We start from the raw sequence: 17,061 nt of genomic DNA, 5'->3' as shown, positions 1-17,061 counted from the left end.
CCCTCCTTTTTTAAAAAGTGGGGTTACATTGGCTACCCTCCACTCCATAGGAACTGATCCAGAGTCAATGGAATGTTGGAAAATGACTGTCACTGCATCCGCTATTTCCAAGGCCACCTCCTTAAGTACTCTGGGATGCAGTCCATCAGGCCCTGGGGATTTATCGGCCTTCAATCCCATCAATTTCCCCAACACAATTTCCCGACTAATAAAGATTTCCCTCAGTTCCTCCTCCTTACTAGACCCTCTGACCCCTTTTATATCCGGAAGGTTGTTTGTGTCCTCCTTAGTGAATACCGAACCAAAGTACTTGTTCAATTGGTCCACCATTTCTTTGTTCCCCGTTATGACTTCCCCTGATTCTGACTGCAGGGGACCTACGTTTGTCTTTACTAACCTTTTTCTCTTTACATACCTATAGAAACTTTTGCAATCCGCCTTAATGTTCCCTGCAAGCTTCTTCTCGTACTCCATTTTCCCTGCCCTAATCAAACCCTTTGTCCTCCTCTGCTGAGTTCTATGTTTCTCCCAGTCCCCGGGTTCGCTGCTATTTCTGGCCATTCGTCCCAATGCATGGGTCGGACAATCCAGAGAAATTCAGCTCTTTTGGGTTTTTTTTGAGCGAGGCGGATGTGGGGTCATCAACGGGGCGGAAATGCGGACGGGTCGGAACGGTCGTCGCTCCGAGTCATCAACGCCGCACTAATGACGTCAGCCTGTCGCGTCACAACATCCTTCCCCTTCAGTTAAAGGGGAGGGTCACTGCGAACTCTGCAGCTACTTTAGTGGCAAACACTAGGCCACCAGGGATGGTCATTTGCCCCAGTACCCAAGAGGGGAGTGCCGGGCTGCCTGTTGGCCACCCGGCCGAACCCATGATCACCATTGTTGGGCCATCCTGGCAATCAGCTGACAATTAAAATAAAATGGCGGCCACAGCAGTGCAGCCTCCCTTTTAAGGGCGGACGCGCCACCCAGCCACAAGACGCTTCCCGCCGGGGAAAGCGGCCGATCCGCTCGCACGGGGCAATTTCCCACACGGGGCGGAAAGGAAGTCACCGCTGGTCGGTAAGGGGTCGACGGGGCAGCAACACAGGCAGAGCGGAGACATTCTTTGCCAGGAAAATCCACAAGGACAATTTGTAAAATGGTGGCCCCTCCGCACCGACCGAGTGGTGAGTGCTTACCGACCTGTGGCTGCACTTTGAAGCGATCAGAGCTCTTATAGAAAGGGGCAATTTCGGCCCACTTGTCTCCCATCCGCCCCCCTCCCCCCCGCCCCCCCACAGAGTTCCTGTCCTTGTTCTCCACCGCCCAACCCCTCCCTGCCCCCGATTGTACTTCTGACCTTCTCTACACGAGTTCCTGTCCTCTCCCCCTTCCGATCCCCATTCCTCTCCCTGCTCTAATCTCCTGATCTTCTCCAGGCAAAAAAATGCTAACAACTGGGAAGAAACAGGGTTCAGGTCAGAGGCTTGCCTCCCCCTAATGTCCTTTAGGGAAGAAATCTGCCATCCTTACCTGGTCTGGCCTATATGTGACTCCAGACCCACAGCAATATGGTTGACTCTTAACTGCCCTCTGAAATGGCCTAGCCTGCCACTCAGTTCTACAAAACCTCTACAAAAAACAATAAGAAGCATAAAACCGGATAGACCACTCGGCATCGATCTCGGCCCCGGCTTTGGACATGACAACGGCACACCCAGCCTAGTCGACCCTGCAAAGTTCTCCTCACTAACACCTGAGGACTTGTACCAAAATTGGGAGAGCTGTCCCACAGACTAGTCAAGCGACAGCCTGACATAAACATACTCACAGAATCATACCTTTCCGCCAATGTCCCAGACTCCTCCATCACCATCCCTGGGTATGTCCTGTCCCACCGGCAGAACAGACGCACCCAAGGTGGCGGCACAGTGGTATACAGTCGGGAGAGAGTGGCCCTGGGAGTTCTCAACATTGACTCCGGACCCCATGAAATCTCATGGTTTCAGGTCAAGCATGAGCAAGGAAACCTGTTGAATACCACCTGTCACCCTCCCTCAGCTGATGATTCAGTACTCCTCCATGTTGAACACCATTTAGACGAAGCACTGAGAATAGCAAGGGCACAGAATGCACTGTGGGTAGGGGACTTCAATGTCCATCATCAAGAATGGCTTAGTAGCACCACTAATGACCAAGCTGGCTGAGTCCTGAAGGACATAGGTACCAAACTGGGCCTGCAGCAAGCAGTGAGAGAACCAACACGAGGGAAAACCCTACTTGACATTGTCCTCACCAATCTACCTGTTGCAGATGCATCTGTCCATAACAGTAGAATGATCACCGCACAGTCATTGTGGAGACGAAGCCCTGTCTTCACACTTCATCGTGTTGTGTGGCACTACCACAATGCCAAATGAGATAGATTCAGATAAGATCTAGTAGCTCAAAACTGGGCATCCATGAGATGCAGTGGACCATCAGCAGTAGCACAATCTGCAATCTCATGGCCTGGCATATTCCTTACTCTACCACTACCATCAAGCCAGGGGACCAATCTTGGTTCAATGAGGAGTGTAGAAGAGCATGCCAGGAGCAGCACCAGGCATACCTAAAAATGAGATGCCAACCTAGGGAAGCTGCAACATAGGACTATATGCATGCTAAAGAGCAGCAGCAGCATGCTAGAGACAGAGCTAAGTGATTCCACAACTAACGGATCAGATCAAAGCTCTGCAATCCTGCAACATCCAGTCGTGAATGGTGGTGAACAATTAAACAACTAATGGGAAGGGGAGGCACCATGATTATCCCCATCCTCAATGATGGCAGAGCCCAGCACACAAATGCAAAAGACAAGGCTGAAGCGTTTGCAACCATCCTCAGCCAGAAATGTCAAGTGGGTGATCCAGCTCAACGACTCCCTGAGGTGCCCATCATTACAGAAACCAGTACTCAGTCAATTCGATTCACTATACGTCACATTAAGAAACGGCTGAGCACACCGATACAGCAAAGTCTACGGGCCCCGACAACATCCCGGTTGTCATGTTGAAGACTTGCACTCCAGAACTAGCTGCGCCTCAAGCCGAACTGTTCCAGTACAGCTGCAACACTGGTATCTACCCGACAATGTGGAAAACTGCCCAGGAATGACCTGTCCACAAAAAGCAGGACAAATCCAATCCGGCCAATTACCGCCCCATCAGCATACTCTCAATCATCATCGACAGTGCTAGTAAGCGGCACTTACTCACCAACAACCTGTTCACTGATGGTCAGTTTGGTGTCTGCAGGACAACTTGGGTCCAGACCTCGTTACAACCTTGGTTGACACATGGACAAAAGAGTAATTCCAGAGGCAAGGTGAGAGTGACTGCCCTTGACATCGAGGCAGAATTTGACCGAGTGTGGCATCAAGGAGTCATAGTAAAATTGAAGTCAATAGGAATCAGGGGGAAAACTCTCCATTGGCTGGAGTCATACCTAGCACAAAGGAAGATGGTTGTGGTTGTTGGTCAATCATGTCAGCCCCAGGACATCGCTGCAGGAGTTCCTCAGGGCAGTATCCTAGGCTCACCCATCTTCAGCTGCTTCATCAATGACCTACCCTTCATCATATGGTCAAAAGTTGGGATGTTCGCTGATGACTGCACACTGTTCCGTGCCATTCGCAACACTTCCGATAATGAACTCGTCCATGCCTGCATACAGCAAGACCTAGACAATATTCAGACTTAGGCTGACAAGTGGCAAGTAACATTTGCGCCACACAACTGCCAGGAGATCACCATTGACCGGAAACTTAACTGGACCAGCCACATAAATAATGTGGCTACAAGAGCAAGTCAGAGGCTGGGTATTCTGCAGTGAGTGTCTCACCTCCTGGCTCCCCAAAGCTTTTTCATCTACATGATGCAAGTCAGGAATGTAATGGAATACTCTCCACTTGCCTGGATGAGTGCAGCTCCAACAACATTCAAGAAGCTCGACACCATCCAGGACAAAGCAGCCCGCTTGATTGGCACCCCATCCACCACCTTAAGCATTCACTCCCTCCACCACCGGTGCACTGTAGCTGCAGAGTGTACCACCTACAGAATGCACTGCATCTACCCGCCAAGGCTTCTTCAACAGCACCTCCCAGCACGTGACCTCTACCATCTAAAAGGACAAGGGCAGCAGGCGCATGGGAACATCAGCACCTCCAAGTTCTTCTCCAAGTCAAACACCACCCTGACTTGGAAATATATCACCATCTTTCATCATCGCTGGGTCAAAATCCTGGAACTCCTTCCCCAACAGCACTGTGGAAGTACCGTCACCACACGGACTGCAGTGGTTCAAGAAGGTGGCTCACCACCATCTTCTCATGGGCAATAAATGCTGGCCTTGCTAGTGATGCCCACATCCCAGGAATGAATATCAAAAATATTAGAAAAGAAAAAGTACTGGAGAAATGAATGGAACTTAAAGCTGACAAATCCCTTGGACCTGATTGCCTATACCCTGGGGTTTTAAAAGATGTAGCTGCAGAAATTGTTGGATGCATTGGTTTTGATCTTCCAGAAAATTTCCTAGATCCTAGAATGGTCTCTGGGGATTGGAATCTATTATTAAGGACACTTGGAAAATCACAATATGATTAGGCAGAGTCAACACAGTTTTATGAAAGGAAAATCGAGTTTGACAAATCTATTCGATATTTTTGAGGGTGTAACTAGCAGGGTAGATAAGTATATTTGGATTTTCAGAAGACATTCAATGAGGTTACCCAAGATTGGGGGTAATTAACCAATCCTCAATCCATGCAAAAATTTTTTAAATTCATTTATGGGATGTGGGCGTCGCTGGCAAGACCCATCCCTAATTGCCCTCGAGTTGATTTTTGTGCGCTAAAGGAATCAAGTGATATGGGGATAGTGCTGGAAAGGGGAGTTGACGTAGAAGTTCAGCCATGATCTTATTGAATGGAGGAGCAGGCTCAAGGGACCGTATCATACAATCCTAGAAATTTACAGCATGGAAGGAGGCCATTTCAGCCCATAGTATCCACGCCGGCCGACCAAGAACTATCCAGCCCAATCCCATTTTCCAGCTCTTGGTCCATAGCCCTGTAGGTTACGGCACTTTAAGTGCACATCCAAGTATTTTTATCATGCTTTCAGGCAGTGATTTCCAGACCCCCATCACCCTCTGCGTGAAGAAACTTCCCCTCATATCTCCTTTAAACCTCCCCCAATTACTTTTAATCTATGCCCCCTGGTTGTTGACCCCTCTGCCAAGGGAAACAGGTCCTTCTTATCCACTCTATCCAGGTGCCTCATAATTTTATGCACCTGTGAAGTCTTCTTAAATACCTGTGATCCCAAGGGACTATGATATCCCTTGGGACTCCAGGGAATGAGCCCTCTGGTGGCTGTACAGGGTAAATACAAGTCCACATATTTAACAACATTCCCCCCAAAGTCAATAGTGTAACTCTTTACAATGTGAGATGATCTTGGGCCCTTTTTGCCCTGGTTGATTGTCTCGATGTGAAAGCTGGTGTTGTTGAATCATCTGTTGGGCCCTGCAGGGCTGCTGTGGATGATGGTCAACCGTGGTGGCCACTGGTGTGTGTGTTGGGGGATCAAAACAGGTAGGGTCCAAGGTGGATTGCTCAGGATAGTCCGTGAATTTGAGTTTGATTTGGTCCAAGTGTTTCCCGTGAATGAGTCCATTTGAAAGTTTGACCCAAAACATCCTGCTCCCCTCTTTGGCCACAACAGTGCCGGGAAGGCACTTGGGACCTTATCCATAATTTAATACAAATACAGGATCATTAATTTCAATCTCACGTGACACATTTGCGCTATCATGGTATGCACTTTGTTGAAGCCGCCTGCTCTCTACCTGTTCATGTAGATCAGGGTGAACTAACGAGAGCCTTGTCTTAAGTGCTCTTTTCATGAGCAGTTCAGCAGGTGGGATCCCAGTGAGTTAGTGGGGTCTCGTGCGGTAGCTAAGCAAGACTCGGGATAGGCGAGTCTGCAGTGAGCCTTCAGTTACCCTCTTCAAGCCTTGCTTGATGGTTTGCACTGCTCTCTCTGCCTGACCATTGGACGCTGGTTTAAACGGGGAAGATGTGACATGTTTGATCCCGTTGCGTGTCATGACTTTTTTGAACACAGCACTGGTAAAACATAGCCCGTTGTCACTCACCAGGGCAATCGAGTAAGCCGCGTGTGGCAAACATGGCCCGCAGGCTTTCAGTGGTGGCAGCGGACGTGCTAGCCGACATTATCTAACATTCAATCCACTTGGAGTACGCGTCTATAACCACAAGGAACATTTTACCCAAGAACAGGCCTATATAGTCGACGTGTACCCTCGACCACGGTTTGGAGGGCCAAGACCATAAACTTAGCGGCACCTCCCTGGGTACATTGCTTAACTGCGAGCATGTATTACATCTGTGAATGCAGGACCCTAAGTCCGCATCGATACCGGGCCACTACACGTGGGATCTGACTATCGCTTTCATCATTACGATGCCTGGGTGGGTACTGTGGAGGTCATTGATGAAGGTGTCTCTGCCCTTCTTGGGGACCACTACTCGATTGCCCTACAGAAGGCAGTCTGACTATATAGACATTTCATCTTTGCGCCGCTGGAACGGCTTTATCTCTATAATAAGGGGTCCTGGCTTGTCCAGGTTTTGATCTGCCGGGCAGTGACGAGTGATTGCTTACTCTCAAATGCTTCCATAGCCATGGCTAGATCTGCGTGTTGCGCCATTTCCACCCCTGTGATGGACAATGGCAGCCTACTGAGAGCATCAGCGCAGTTTTCTGTGACTGGCCTGTGGAGGATGGCGTAGTTGTATGCGGACAACATGAGCGCCCATCTCTGGATGCGGGCCGATGCCTTGGTATTTATCCCTTTACTCTCGGAGAACAGGGATATGAGTGGCTTATGTTCAGTTTCCAATTCGAAGTTTAGCCCAAACAGGTATTGATGCATTTTCTTTACATCATACGCTTACGCTTCTTTCTCAATCATGCTATAAGCTCTGTCAGCCTTAGACAAATTCCTGGATGCATAAGCAACCGGTTGCAATTTCCCGAAATCATTAGCTTGTTGCAATACACACCCGACACCATATGACGATGCATCACATGCTAGTACCAAACGCTTACATGGATCATACATCACAAACAATTTGTTTGAGCATAATAATTTTCTCGCTTTTACAAAGGCATTTTCTTCTTTTGCCCCAAATCCATTCATCCCTTTTTCGTAGTAAGACATGCAGTGGTTCTAACAGTGTGCTGAGACCCAGTAAGAAGTTCCCAAAGTAGTTCAGGAGTCCCAGAAACGACCGCAGCTCCGTCACGTTCTGTGGCCTCGGTGCGCTCTCGATTGCCTCCGTCTTCGTGTTGGTGGGCATGATGCCGTCCGCCGCAATCCTCCTTCCCAGGAACTCCATTTCAGGCGCCAGGAAAATGCACTTCGAGGGTATTAACCTGAGCCCCACACGGTTGAGTCGACTAACAACCTCCTCCAGGTTCTGCAGATGCTCGACTGTGTTCCGACCTGTGACCAAGATGTCGTCCTGGAAGACCAAGGTGTGCGGGATCGACTTCAGTAAGCTTTCCATGTTTCTCTGGAATATCGCCGCCGCTGATCGGATTCCAAATGGGCATCTGTTATAAAGAAAAAGACCTCTGTGCGTGTTGATGCAGGTGAGGGCCTTCGATGATTCCTTCAGTTCCTGTGTCATGTAGGTTGAAGTCAGATCCAGCTTCGTGAATGTCTTTCCTCCTGCCAGTGTTACAAAGAGGTCATCAGCCTTTGGTAGTGGGTATTGGTCCTGCAGGGAGAAACGATTGATGGTTACTTTTTAATCGCCACAGTTTCTGACGGTGCCGTCTCCCTTGAGGACTGCGATGATAGGACTGGCTCACTCGTTCAATTCAATCGGGGAAATGATGCCCTCTCTTTGCAGCCAGTCTAGCTCAATCTCTACCCTTTCTCTCATCACGTGCGGTCCTGCTCTCACCTTGTGATGGATGAGTCGCGCCCCCGAAATTAAGCGGATCTGCACTTTTGGAATTTCCCGAAGCCTGGTTCGAACAGCGAAGGAAATTTCTTTAAGACCTGGGCACACAAAGTGTCAACAGCGGCGATAGCGCTCGGACGTTGTCCCAGTTCCAGCGTATCTTTCCCAGCCAGCTCCTGCCGACCATCGTGGGACCATCACCCGGTACCACCCAGAGTGGTAGGTTGTGCACCGCTCCATCATAGGAGACCTTTAGAGTAGCACTGCCGATTACAGGAATCAGTTCTTTAGTGTAAGTTCTTAGTCTCGTGCGAACTGGAGTTAAGACTGGCCTTGAGGCCTTGTTGCATCACAACCTTTCGAATGTCTTTTTGCCCATGATGGACTGGCTCATGCCCGTGTCCAGCTCCATTGACACCGGGAGTCCATTTAGTTCAACATTGAGCATTATCGGGGGACAATTCGTGGTGAATGTGTGCATCCCATGTACCTCTGCCTCCTCGATCTGAGACTCTGGTTCATCGTGATCCTCTGTGGATCTGTCCTCCTCTGCAACATGGTGGTTTGCAGGTTTAACAGGCTTTGCAGCTCGCCTGCACACTTGTTGGAGGTATCCCATTGTTCCACAGCCCTTGCAAATGTACTCTTTGAATTGGCATGAATGGAAACGATGATCACCCCCGCAGCGCCAACAAGGTGTTAATGGACTTGCATTCATCACCCTTGATGGTGGACTCTGAGACATCTGCGGATGTGTAGCTGCAGGTATGTGTGACCTGTCCTGTACGTTACGATTCGAAAACAACATCACTTTGTTCACAGTACTTGTAGCAGCACTTGTGTGCTGAGAGATTTGCTTCGTATTGTCACTGGTGGCAATGAACGCTGGGCTATCGCTATGGCCTTACTCAATGTTGGGGTCTCTACAGTCAAAAGTTTGCAAAGTATGGTTTCGTGGCCAATGCCAAATACGAAAAAGTCTCTAATCACGTGCTCCAAATGTCCTTCAAAATCGCAATGTCCTGCAAGGCGTCTTAGCTCGGCGACATAACTCACCACTTCCTGACCTTCAGACCTTTTGTAGGTGTAGAACCGGTGCCTCGCCATCAGAATGCTTTCATTTGGGTTCAAATGCTCTCAGACCAGTGTGCACAAATCATTATACGATTTCTTCGTGGGTTTCACTGGAGTGAGCAGATTCTTCATGAGGCCATACGTTGGTGCCCCACAGATGGTGAGGAGGATCGCCCTTCGTTTGGCAGCGCTCTCTTCCCCATCTAGCTCGTTGGCCATGAAGTATTGGTCGAGTTGCTCCACAAAGGTTTCCCAATCATCTCCCTCCGAGAATTTCTCCAGGATGCCCATTGTTTTCTTCATCTTTGGGTTCGCTATCTGTATCTCGTCGCCAGTTGTTGTGTATGGAGAAAGAGTCAGACTGAACACTGTGAGTTCAAAGTAAAGTGTGACCTTAGTCTTTTATTGCAGGTCTCTCGAGTGCCTCTCCAACCTGTGAAGCCCCCTTAAACACCTGTGCTCCCAAGGGATTATGGGTTCTCTTGGGACTCCAGGAGATGAGCCCTCTGGTGGCTGTACAGAGTAAATACAAGTATACATATATACCAGTTTTCACCTCCGGCGTGGGCAACGGTAAACGGCTCAATGCATCGGCACAATTCTCAGTGCCAGGTCTATGGCGAATGATATAATCATAGGCAGATAATGTTAGTACCCACCTCTGGATGCGGGACGACGCGTTGGTATTGATACCTCTATGCTCTGAAAACAAATATATGAGCGGCTCGTGATTGGTTTCAAGCTCGAAACGAAGCCCAAACAGATGGTGGTGCATCTTTTTAACCCCATAAATGGCGGCTAAAGCTTCTTTCTGTACCATGCCCTAGGCACTTTCCACTTTAGACATCCTTCTCGATGCGTACGCAACGGGTTGTAGTTTGCCCAACTCATTTGATTGTTGGAGCATGCAACCAACCCCATGCGATGAAGTGTCACAGGCCAATACTAAACACTTGCATGGGTCATAATGTATCAGCAATTTGTTGGAACAAAGCAGATTTCTAACCTTCACGAAGGCCCTGTCTTGAGATACACCCCAAACCCAGTTGTCGCCTTCTCTGAGCAGCATGTGCAGTGGCTCTAATAATGTGCTCAATTTAGGTAAGAAATGACCGAAGTAGTTGAGAAGACCAAGGAACAAACACAGCTCCGTCACATTCTGCGGTCTGGGTGCATTTTTGATGGCCTCTGTTTTCGAGTCCGTAGGACTGATGCCATCTGCAGCAATCTTCCTTCCCAGGAATTCGACTTCCAGTGCCATAAAGACACACTTTGAACGTTTCAGCCTGAGCCCCACTTTGTCCAGATGACGTAGAACCTCTTCCAGGTTGTGCAGGTGTTCGGCAGAGTCACGACCTGTGACCAGAATGTCGTCTTGAAACACCACGGTTCTAGGGATGGACTTCAGTAAACTCTCCATGTTTCTCTGAAATATGGCTGCAGCCGAGCGAATTCTGAAAGGATACCTGTTGTAAATGAACAATGAGGGAAATTTGCTCAGCACTTGAGCACATGAAGCATCATCCACTGATGACAAAGCTTTAATATCGTTCCAGTTCCACTTTATTTTTTCGAGCCAACTCCTGCTGAACAGCGTTGGACCATTGCCTGCAACGATCCAGAGCGATACATCATGAACCGCCCCATCGTACGACACCTTGACTGCTGCACAGCCAATCACTGGTATGAGCTCTTTGGTGTAGGTATGCAATTTTGCATTTACTGGACTCAGCTTGGGTTTCATGGCCTTGGTGTCCCACAGCTTTTTGAAAGTCCTCTGGCTCATAATTGACTGACTCACACCTGTGTCTAATTCCATAGATACCGGCACGCCGTTCAATTTTACTTTAATCATTATCGGTTGGCTCTTTGTCAGGAACGAATGTACACTATACACTTCCTCCTCGGGTATCTCGGATTGCATTGCCGGATCCGCTCTGGATCGGTCATCGACATCCATGTGATGTGTCGCAACACGCTTGCTGAGCTGAGGACACATCCGCTGAAGGTGCCCCATTTTCGCACAGCCTCTACAAATATACTGTCTGAAACAGTACTGATGAGGCCGATGATTGCCCCTACAACGCCAACAGAGTGAAATCGGATTCGTGCCCAATGGTGGACTACACAGGTTTCACAAACACAGTCGGGTAGGCCCTGCCAGGTGCAGCTCTGCCAACCGACGACAAAATCTGGTGCACAGTACTTGCCGTGGAGTTCTGATTCTGCGAGGATATCTGCTTTGTACTATCAACCGTGGTCAAGCAAGCCTGGGTGATCGTGATGGCCCTGCTCAGATCCAGCGTCTCCGCAGCCAGCAGCTTCCGCAGGATCACCTCGTGGTTTATGCCTATTACAAAGACGTCGCGCAGCATGTCTTCCAACGCGGTTCCAAGCTTACACGGCCCAGCGAGGCGTCTCAGGTTGGCAACAAATTCCGCCACGACCTGGCCCTCAGAACGAACATGCTTGTAAAAGCGATATCTCGAGATAATGATGCCTTCTTTAGGTTTGAGATGGTTCGATATCAGAGCACACAATTCCTCATAGGTCTTTTCCATTGGATGTGCAGGTGGGAGCAGATTCTTTATGAGGCTATAGATTTTTGGACCACAAACACTGAGAAAAACCGCCCTGCGCTTAACTGCGTCAGCGTCTTCATCCATTTTGTTGGACACGAAGTACTGGTCAAGGCGATCCGTAAAATCCTCCCAGTCTTCTCCCTCCACGAATTGCTCCAGGATTCAATGATTTTTTTTTGTGCGTGAAACTTTGTATTGTGCCTCGTCGCCAAATGTTGCGTATGCAATAACTCAATAGGCTTAGTACCGTGAACTCAATCAGGTGTGCCCTAACTATATTTTATTAGCTCTCAAAGTGAGGATTAACCATGAAGGCTTTCTTTATATACAAGGGCTGCACGTGTGTGTCTGTGGCCCAATGACCTCTGACGGTCGCTCCCCCTGGTGGCAGGTAAATCCAGGCATACATACATTACATGGTCCATATGGCAGACTGGTCACAAAAGTAAAAGGCCATGGGATCCAGGGAAAAGTAGCAAGTTGGATCCAAAATTGGCTCAAAGGCAGGAAGCAAAGCGTAATGATTGATGGGTATTTTTGTGACTGGAAGGCTGTATCCAGTGGGGTTCCGCAGGGCTCAGTGCTGGGTCCCTTACTTTTTGTGGTATATATCAATGATTTGGACTTGAATGTTGGGGGTATGATTAAGAAGTTTGCAGATGATACTAAAATAAGCTATGTGGTTGATAATGAACTGCAGGAAGATATCAATGTACAATGGCCTGGTGACAAATGGAATTCAATCCGGATAAGTGTGAGATAATGCATTTGGGGAGGTCTAACAAGGCAAGAGAATACACATTAATGGTAGGACACTGAGAAGTATAGACGAACAAAGGGACCTTGGAGTGCAGATCCACAGATTTACCAATCTCTTGGTATCTCTCCAGGGTCCAATGACAGTCTTGATAAATGATTGACAGTGCCTCACAAATCTCCTCGCTAGTCTCTTTCAGTATTCTGCGATAAATACTATCCAACCCAGAGGATTTGTTTGTTTTAAGCTTTTTTAGCATGGCTACGACTTCCATCTCATTTATATCAAAAACCTTGATACTCTTTCTTTGGGCGAGAGCATTTTTGTTCATGTAATCATTCATAATATGAGAAATGAGTTGGAGATAGAGGAAGATAATGAGAAAAGAAATATGGTTGTGATAAAGATTTTGGCAAATATATATGGTCTGAAAATCCGTGGCCCATCTGGCACACTCGCCATAAGTCAGGTATGGCAGAAGAGCCGGAAAGTAGATCATGAATGCATATTTTCTGCTAGGTCTTGTTTAGTGCAGAGCAAGTTTCCTCGTGGCTGGCCTGGGAATGCCAGTATGTCTAATGAAAGAAGGTGTACCACCCTCCTGCCAGTGCAAGTGGGACTCACCTGGTCTGATTCCTGGTTTGGTCTGCTGAAAATGTCAAAAAATTGGTTGAGTCTTTTTTGCCCCCCCCCCCCCTGATTTTTCTGGGACAGTGCTAGCACCCCACTGGATTGGGCACCCTATTTGTATAGAAGATTGAGGGGTGATCTAATCATAAGAACATAAGGAATAGGAGCAGAAGTAGGCCATCTGGCCCCGCGAGCCTCCTCCGCCATTCAATAAGATCATGGCTGATATGATTTTGGCCTCAACTCGACTTGCCTGCATGCTCCCCATAACCCTTGACTCTCTTAACATTCAAAAACCTGTCTACCTCCACCTTAAATATATTCAATGACCCAGCCTCCACTGCTCTCTGGGGTAGAGAATTACACAGATTCACAACTCTCTGAAAGAAGAAATTCATCCTCATCTCCGTTTTAAATGGGCAACCCTTTATTCTGAAACTATGTCCCCTAGTTTCAGATTCCCCCACGAGGGGAAACATCCTCTCTGCATCTAGCTTGTTGAGCCCCCTCAAAATCTTATTCATTTCAATAAGATCATCTCTCATTCTTCTAAACTCCAATGAGTATAGGCCCAACCTGCTCAACCTTTCTTCATACGATCAACCTAGCGAATCAAAGTGTTTCAAATGATAAAAGGATTCAATTAGGTAGATAGAGATCAATTATTCCCACTGTTGAGGAATTCCAGAACACGAGGAGATAATCTAAGGCCATTCAAGAGTGCAATTAGAAAGCACTTCTTAAGGTGATTGGCAAAAGAACCAGATGCAACACGAGGAAACATTTTTTACACAGCGAGTTGTTGTGATCTGGAATGCACTGCCTGAAAGGGTGGTGGAAGCAGATGCAATAGTAACATTCCAAAAATAATTGGATATTTACTTGAAGAGAAAATATTTGCAGGGCTATGGGGAAACAACAGGGGAGTGGGATTAATCGGATAGATCTACCAAACAGCCGGCACACGCACCATGGGCCGAATGGCCTCCTACATTTTTTTATTCGTTCATGGGATGTGGGCGTCGCTGGCAAGCCCAGTATTTATTGCCCATCCTTAATTGCCCTTGAGAAGATGGTGGTGAGCCACCTTCTTGAACCGCTGCAGTCGGTGTGGTGAAGGTACTCCCACAAAGTTGTTTGGGAGGAAGTTCCAGGATTTTGACCCAGCGACGATGAAGGAATGTCAATATAGTTCCAAGTCTGTGTGACTTGGAGGGAAACGTGGAGGTGGTGATGTTCCCATGTGCCTGCTGCCCTTGTTCTTCTAGGTGGTAGAGGTCGCGGGTTTGGGAAGTGCTGCCGATGAAGCCTTGGCGAGTTGCTGCAGTGCATTTTGTAGATGGTACATACTGCAGCCACGTACATCGGTGATGGTGAGACTGAATGTTTAAGGTGGTGCATGGGGTGCCAATCAAGTGGGCTGCTTTGTCCTGGATGGTATCGAGCTGTGTCATTCTATGATTCATTACACGAAAAGTAGAAGAAATCTGGAGCACTCTTTTCCCCCTCCCCCAGAAAAGACTGGATGCTAGATTACTTTAAACTTTCACGACTGAGATAGATTTTTGTGAAGCAAAGTTATCAAGGGATATGGAGCAAAGGTGGACAATTGGGGTTGAGGTACAGATCAGCCATGATCTAATTGAATGGTTGAACAGGGTCGAGGGGCTGAATGTCCTACTCCTGTTTCGAGGGCCCAGATTTTAACTCCCCGTGTCTGGCAGAAATCGGTTGGGGTGGGGGGTTGGGAAATTAAAATAGGGCAGTGACTTAACCAATGTGATCTCATTGCTGTCCCGCAAGGCCCCGATATTAACCTGCTCTTTTGAACAGGTGAGCAGGACACCCGCAGGAAGGCAGCGGGGTTCTTTAAATATGCAGTTTAGGTCCCGATTATGTCATCGGATCCCAACTGTCATTTAACTCAGAGGCCTAAGCGGGGGAGCAGTGACAAGCTTGTCAATAGATGGATTATCGGCCAGAAGAGATCCTGGGTGGGGGTAAAGTTAAAATAAAAGCAGTGACTTATCCACTAACCACTGCCTTCCCATTGGGTCCTGATATAAACCTTTTATTTTGAGCGGGTGAGCAGGACACCTGCAGGAAAGCAGCGGGGTCCTTATTCAAATATGCACATCGGGTCCTGATGACGTTGGGCTCTTCCCATCAAACAGTAATAGAAGTTAGATAATATGTAATCACTGGGCCACTCTAAGGCACATTCAAATGGTTGGTTCAAAATGACTTTAATAGAGGTCTTTCTTTGGCACAATTGTTGAAGGCCCTGCTGAATTTGGGGGAGAAAATTAAGAAATTTACCTTCAAGAAATTAATAAAAATTCCCAAGTATTTTGCTGGCTATTGGACAGATATTGGTAAACTACAAATGTGAAAGTAGTTGTCATTTGGATACTGTGTAACATGGTGCAAAACTAAACATAATTTCAATTTCCTTCCAGAATGAAGATCGGGCTCAGAAACAGTACAGGCAAATGGGTGAAAGTAAACATTACTGCCCTGTGGCATTAAAAGAAAATTTAGTTCTTTTCCCAGGTGATCGAGAATGTGCTGCTAAGTATCGAGAAAAGTATTATTATTTTTCTAATCCAGATACTCGAACTAAATTTTTAAAAAATCCAGAAGAATATATAAATAAAACAGGACCTCTAAAGGTAATGTAATCATAGGTAATGTAATGTAATGTAATCATCTTCTGCAATAAGAATTGCATTAGTTAATCTAAACTTTTACCTTTCATTCAATTGTCTTATTTTATTAACTTTATAATATATTTTAAAAATTGACATTTAGAATAATTTTTTTTTTTTAAATGACAACTTCTATTGTTAAATTGATACTGATTTTACTTGTCTTTATTCTCCTTAACATCCTTAATGTTAACACAAAATATGAAACAGAATATAAGGATAACTCAAACAAAACCTTTGATAATCATTATGGATATTTTGAAAGTTATGGGTCTGGAAATGGATGTAATTACCCAATATAGCAGGCAAGAAGCATGCGCCCACTTCCGGCTGCCCACATTTTGGTAGAACAGGTCACACTGCCAGCATGAGTGCACGCTGGCTGCATTCTAAGTGAAAAATAATGTATTGAAATTAGGGATAAAACCAGAAAATGCTGAAAATCTCAGCAGGTCAGGCAGCATCTGTGGAGAGAAAGCAGAGTTAATGTTTCGGGTCAATGACCCTTCATCAGAACTGAAGAGTGAAATCACAGATTCTAGCATCTGCAGTATTTTGCTTTTGTTTTGAAATTAGGGGCCAGTGCTTCTAGCAGGATCCATTTTTCATGTTGGCGTCCCCAACTCGCCACGTGCTGACCTTGCACAGTAGAACGTGGCACTAACCAGCAGGAAGACCCCCAGCCAGTATTATTTAAAGGTATTATGCAGTACTTACAGATTTGTTGCTGGTTTAGTATTACTGGCTACTGCTTGACTTCTAGGCAGTTTTTGTCTGCAGAGAGAGAGGTTAGAACATAATAAGAACAGAAGAAATAGGAGCAGAAGTAGGCCATACGGCCCCTCGAATCTGCTCCGCCATTTAATACGATCATGGCTGCTCCAATCATGGACTCAGGTCCACTTCCCTGCCCGCTCCCCATAACCCCTTATTCCCTTATCGGTTAAGAAACTGTCTATCTTTGTCTTAAATTTATTCAATGACCCAGCTACCATAGCTGTCTGAGACAGCGAATTCCACAGATTTACAACCCTCTGAGAGAAGAAATTCCTCCTCATCTCAGTTTTAAATGGGTGGCCCCTTATTCGAAGATTATGCCCCCTAGTTCTAGTCTCCCCCATCAGTGGAAACATCCTCCCTGCATCCACCTTGTCAAGCCCCCTCATAACCTTATATGTTTCGATAAGATCACCTCTCATTCTTCTGAATTCCAATGAGTAGAGGCCCAACCTACTCAACCTTTCCTCATAAGTCAACCCCCTCATCTCCGGCATCAAC

General features: G+C 47.0%; 1 protein-coding gene across 4 annotated transcripts in view; it reads left to right on the top strand.

Annotated features, from left to right (window-relative positions):
* ak9 (adenylate kinase 9) overlaps positions 1 to 17,061 on the top strand; it is a 702,269-nt gene that overhangs the window by 415,735 nt on the left and 269,473 nt on the right. For 3 of the 4 annotated variants that reach the window (XM_070885673.1, XM_070885672.1, XM_070885674.1), the window contains exon 23: positions 15,535 to 15,747. The exons of the other annotated variant lie outside the window; for it this stretch is intronic. In XM_070885673.1, the coding sequence (XP_070741774.1) occupies positions 15,535 to 15,747 (213 nt within the window). The remainder of the gene's footprint in view (positions 1 to 15,534; positions 15,748 to 17,061) is intronic. 4 annotated transcript variants of the gene reach the window in all.

This window comes from Pristiophorus japonicus, chromosome 7, assembly GCF_044704955.1.
Source record: "Pristiophorus japonicus isolate sPriJap1 chromosome 7, sPriJap1.hap1, whole genome shotgun sequence".
NCBI lineage: Eukaryota > Metazoa > Chordata > Chondrichthyes > Pristiophoridae > Pristiophorus > Pristiophorus japonicus.
The sequence above is the reverse complement of the archived record's forward strand: the minus strand, read 5'-3'. Positions and strand labels throughout refer to the sequence as shown.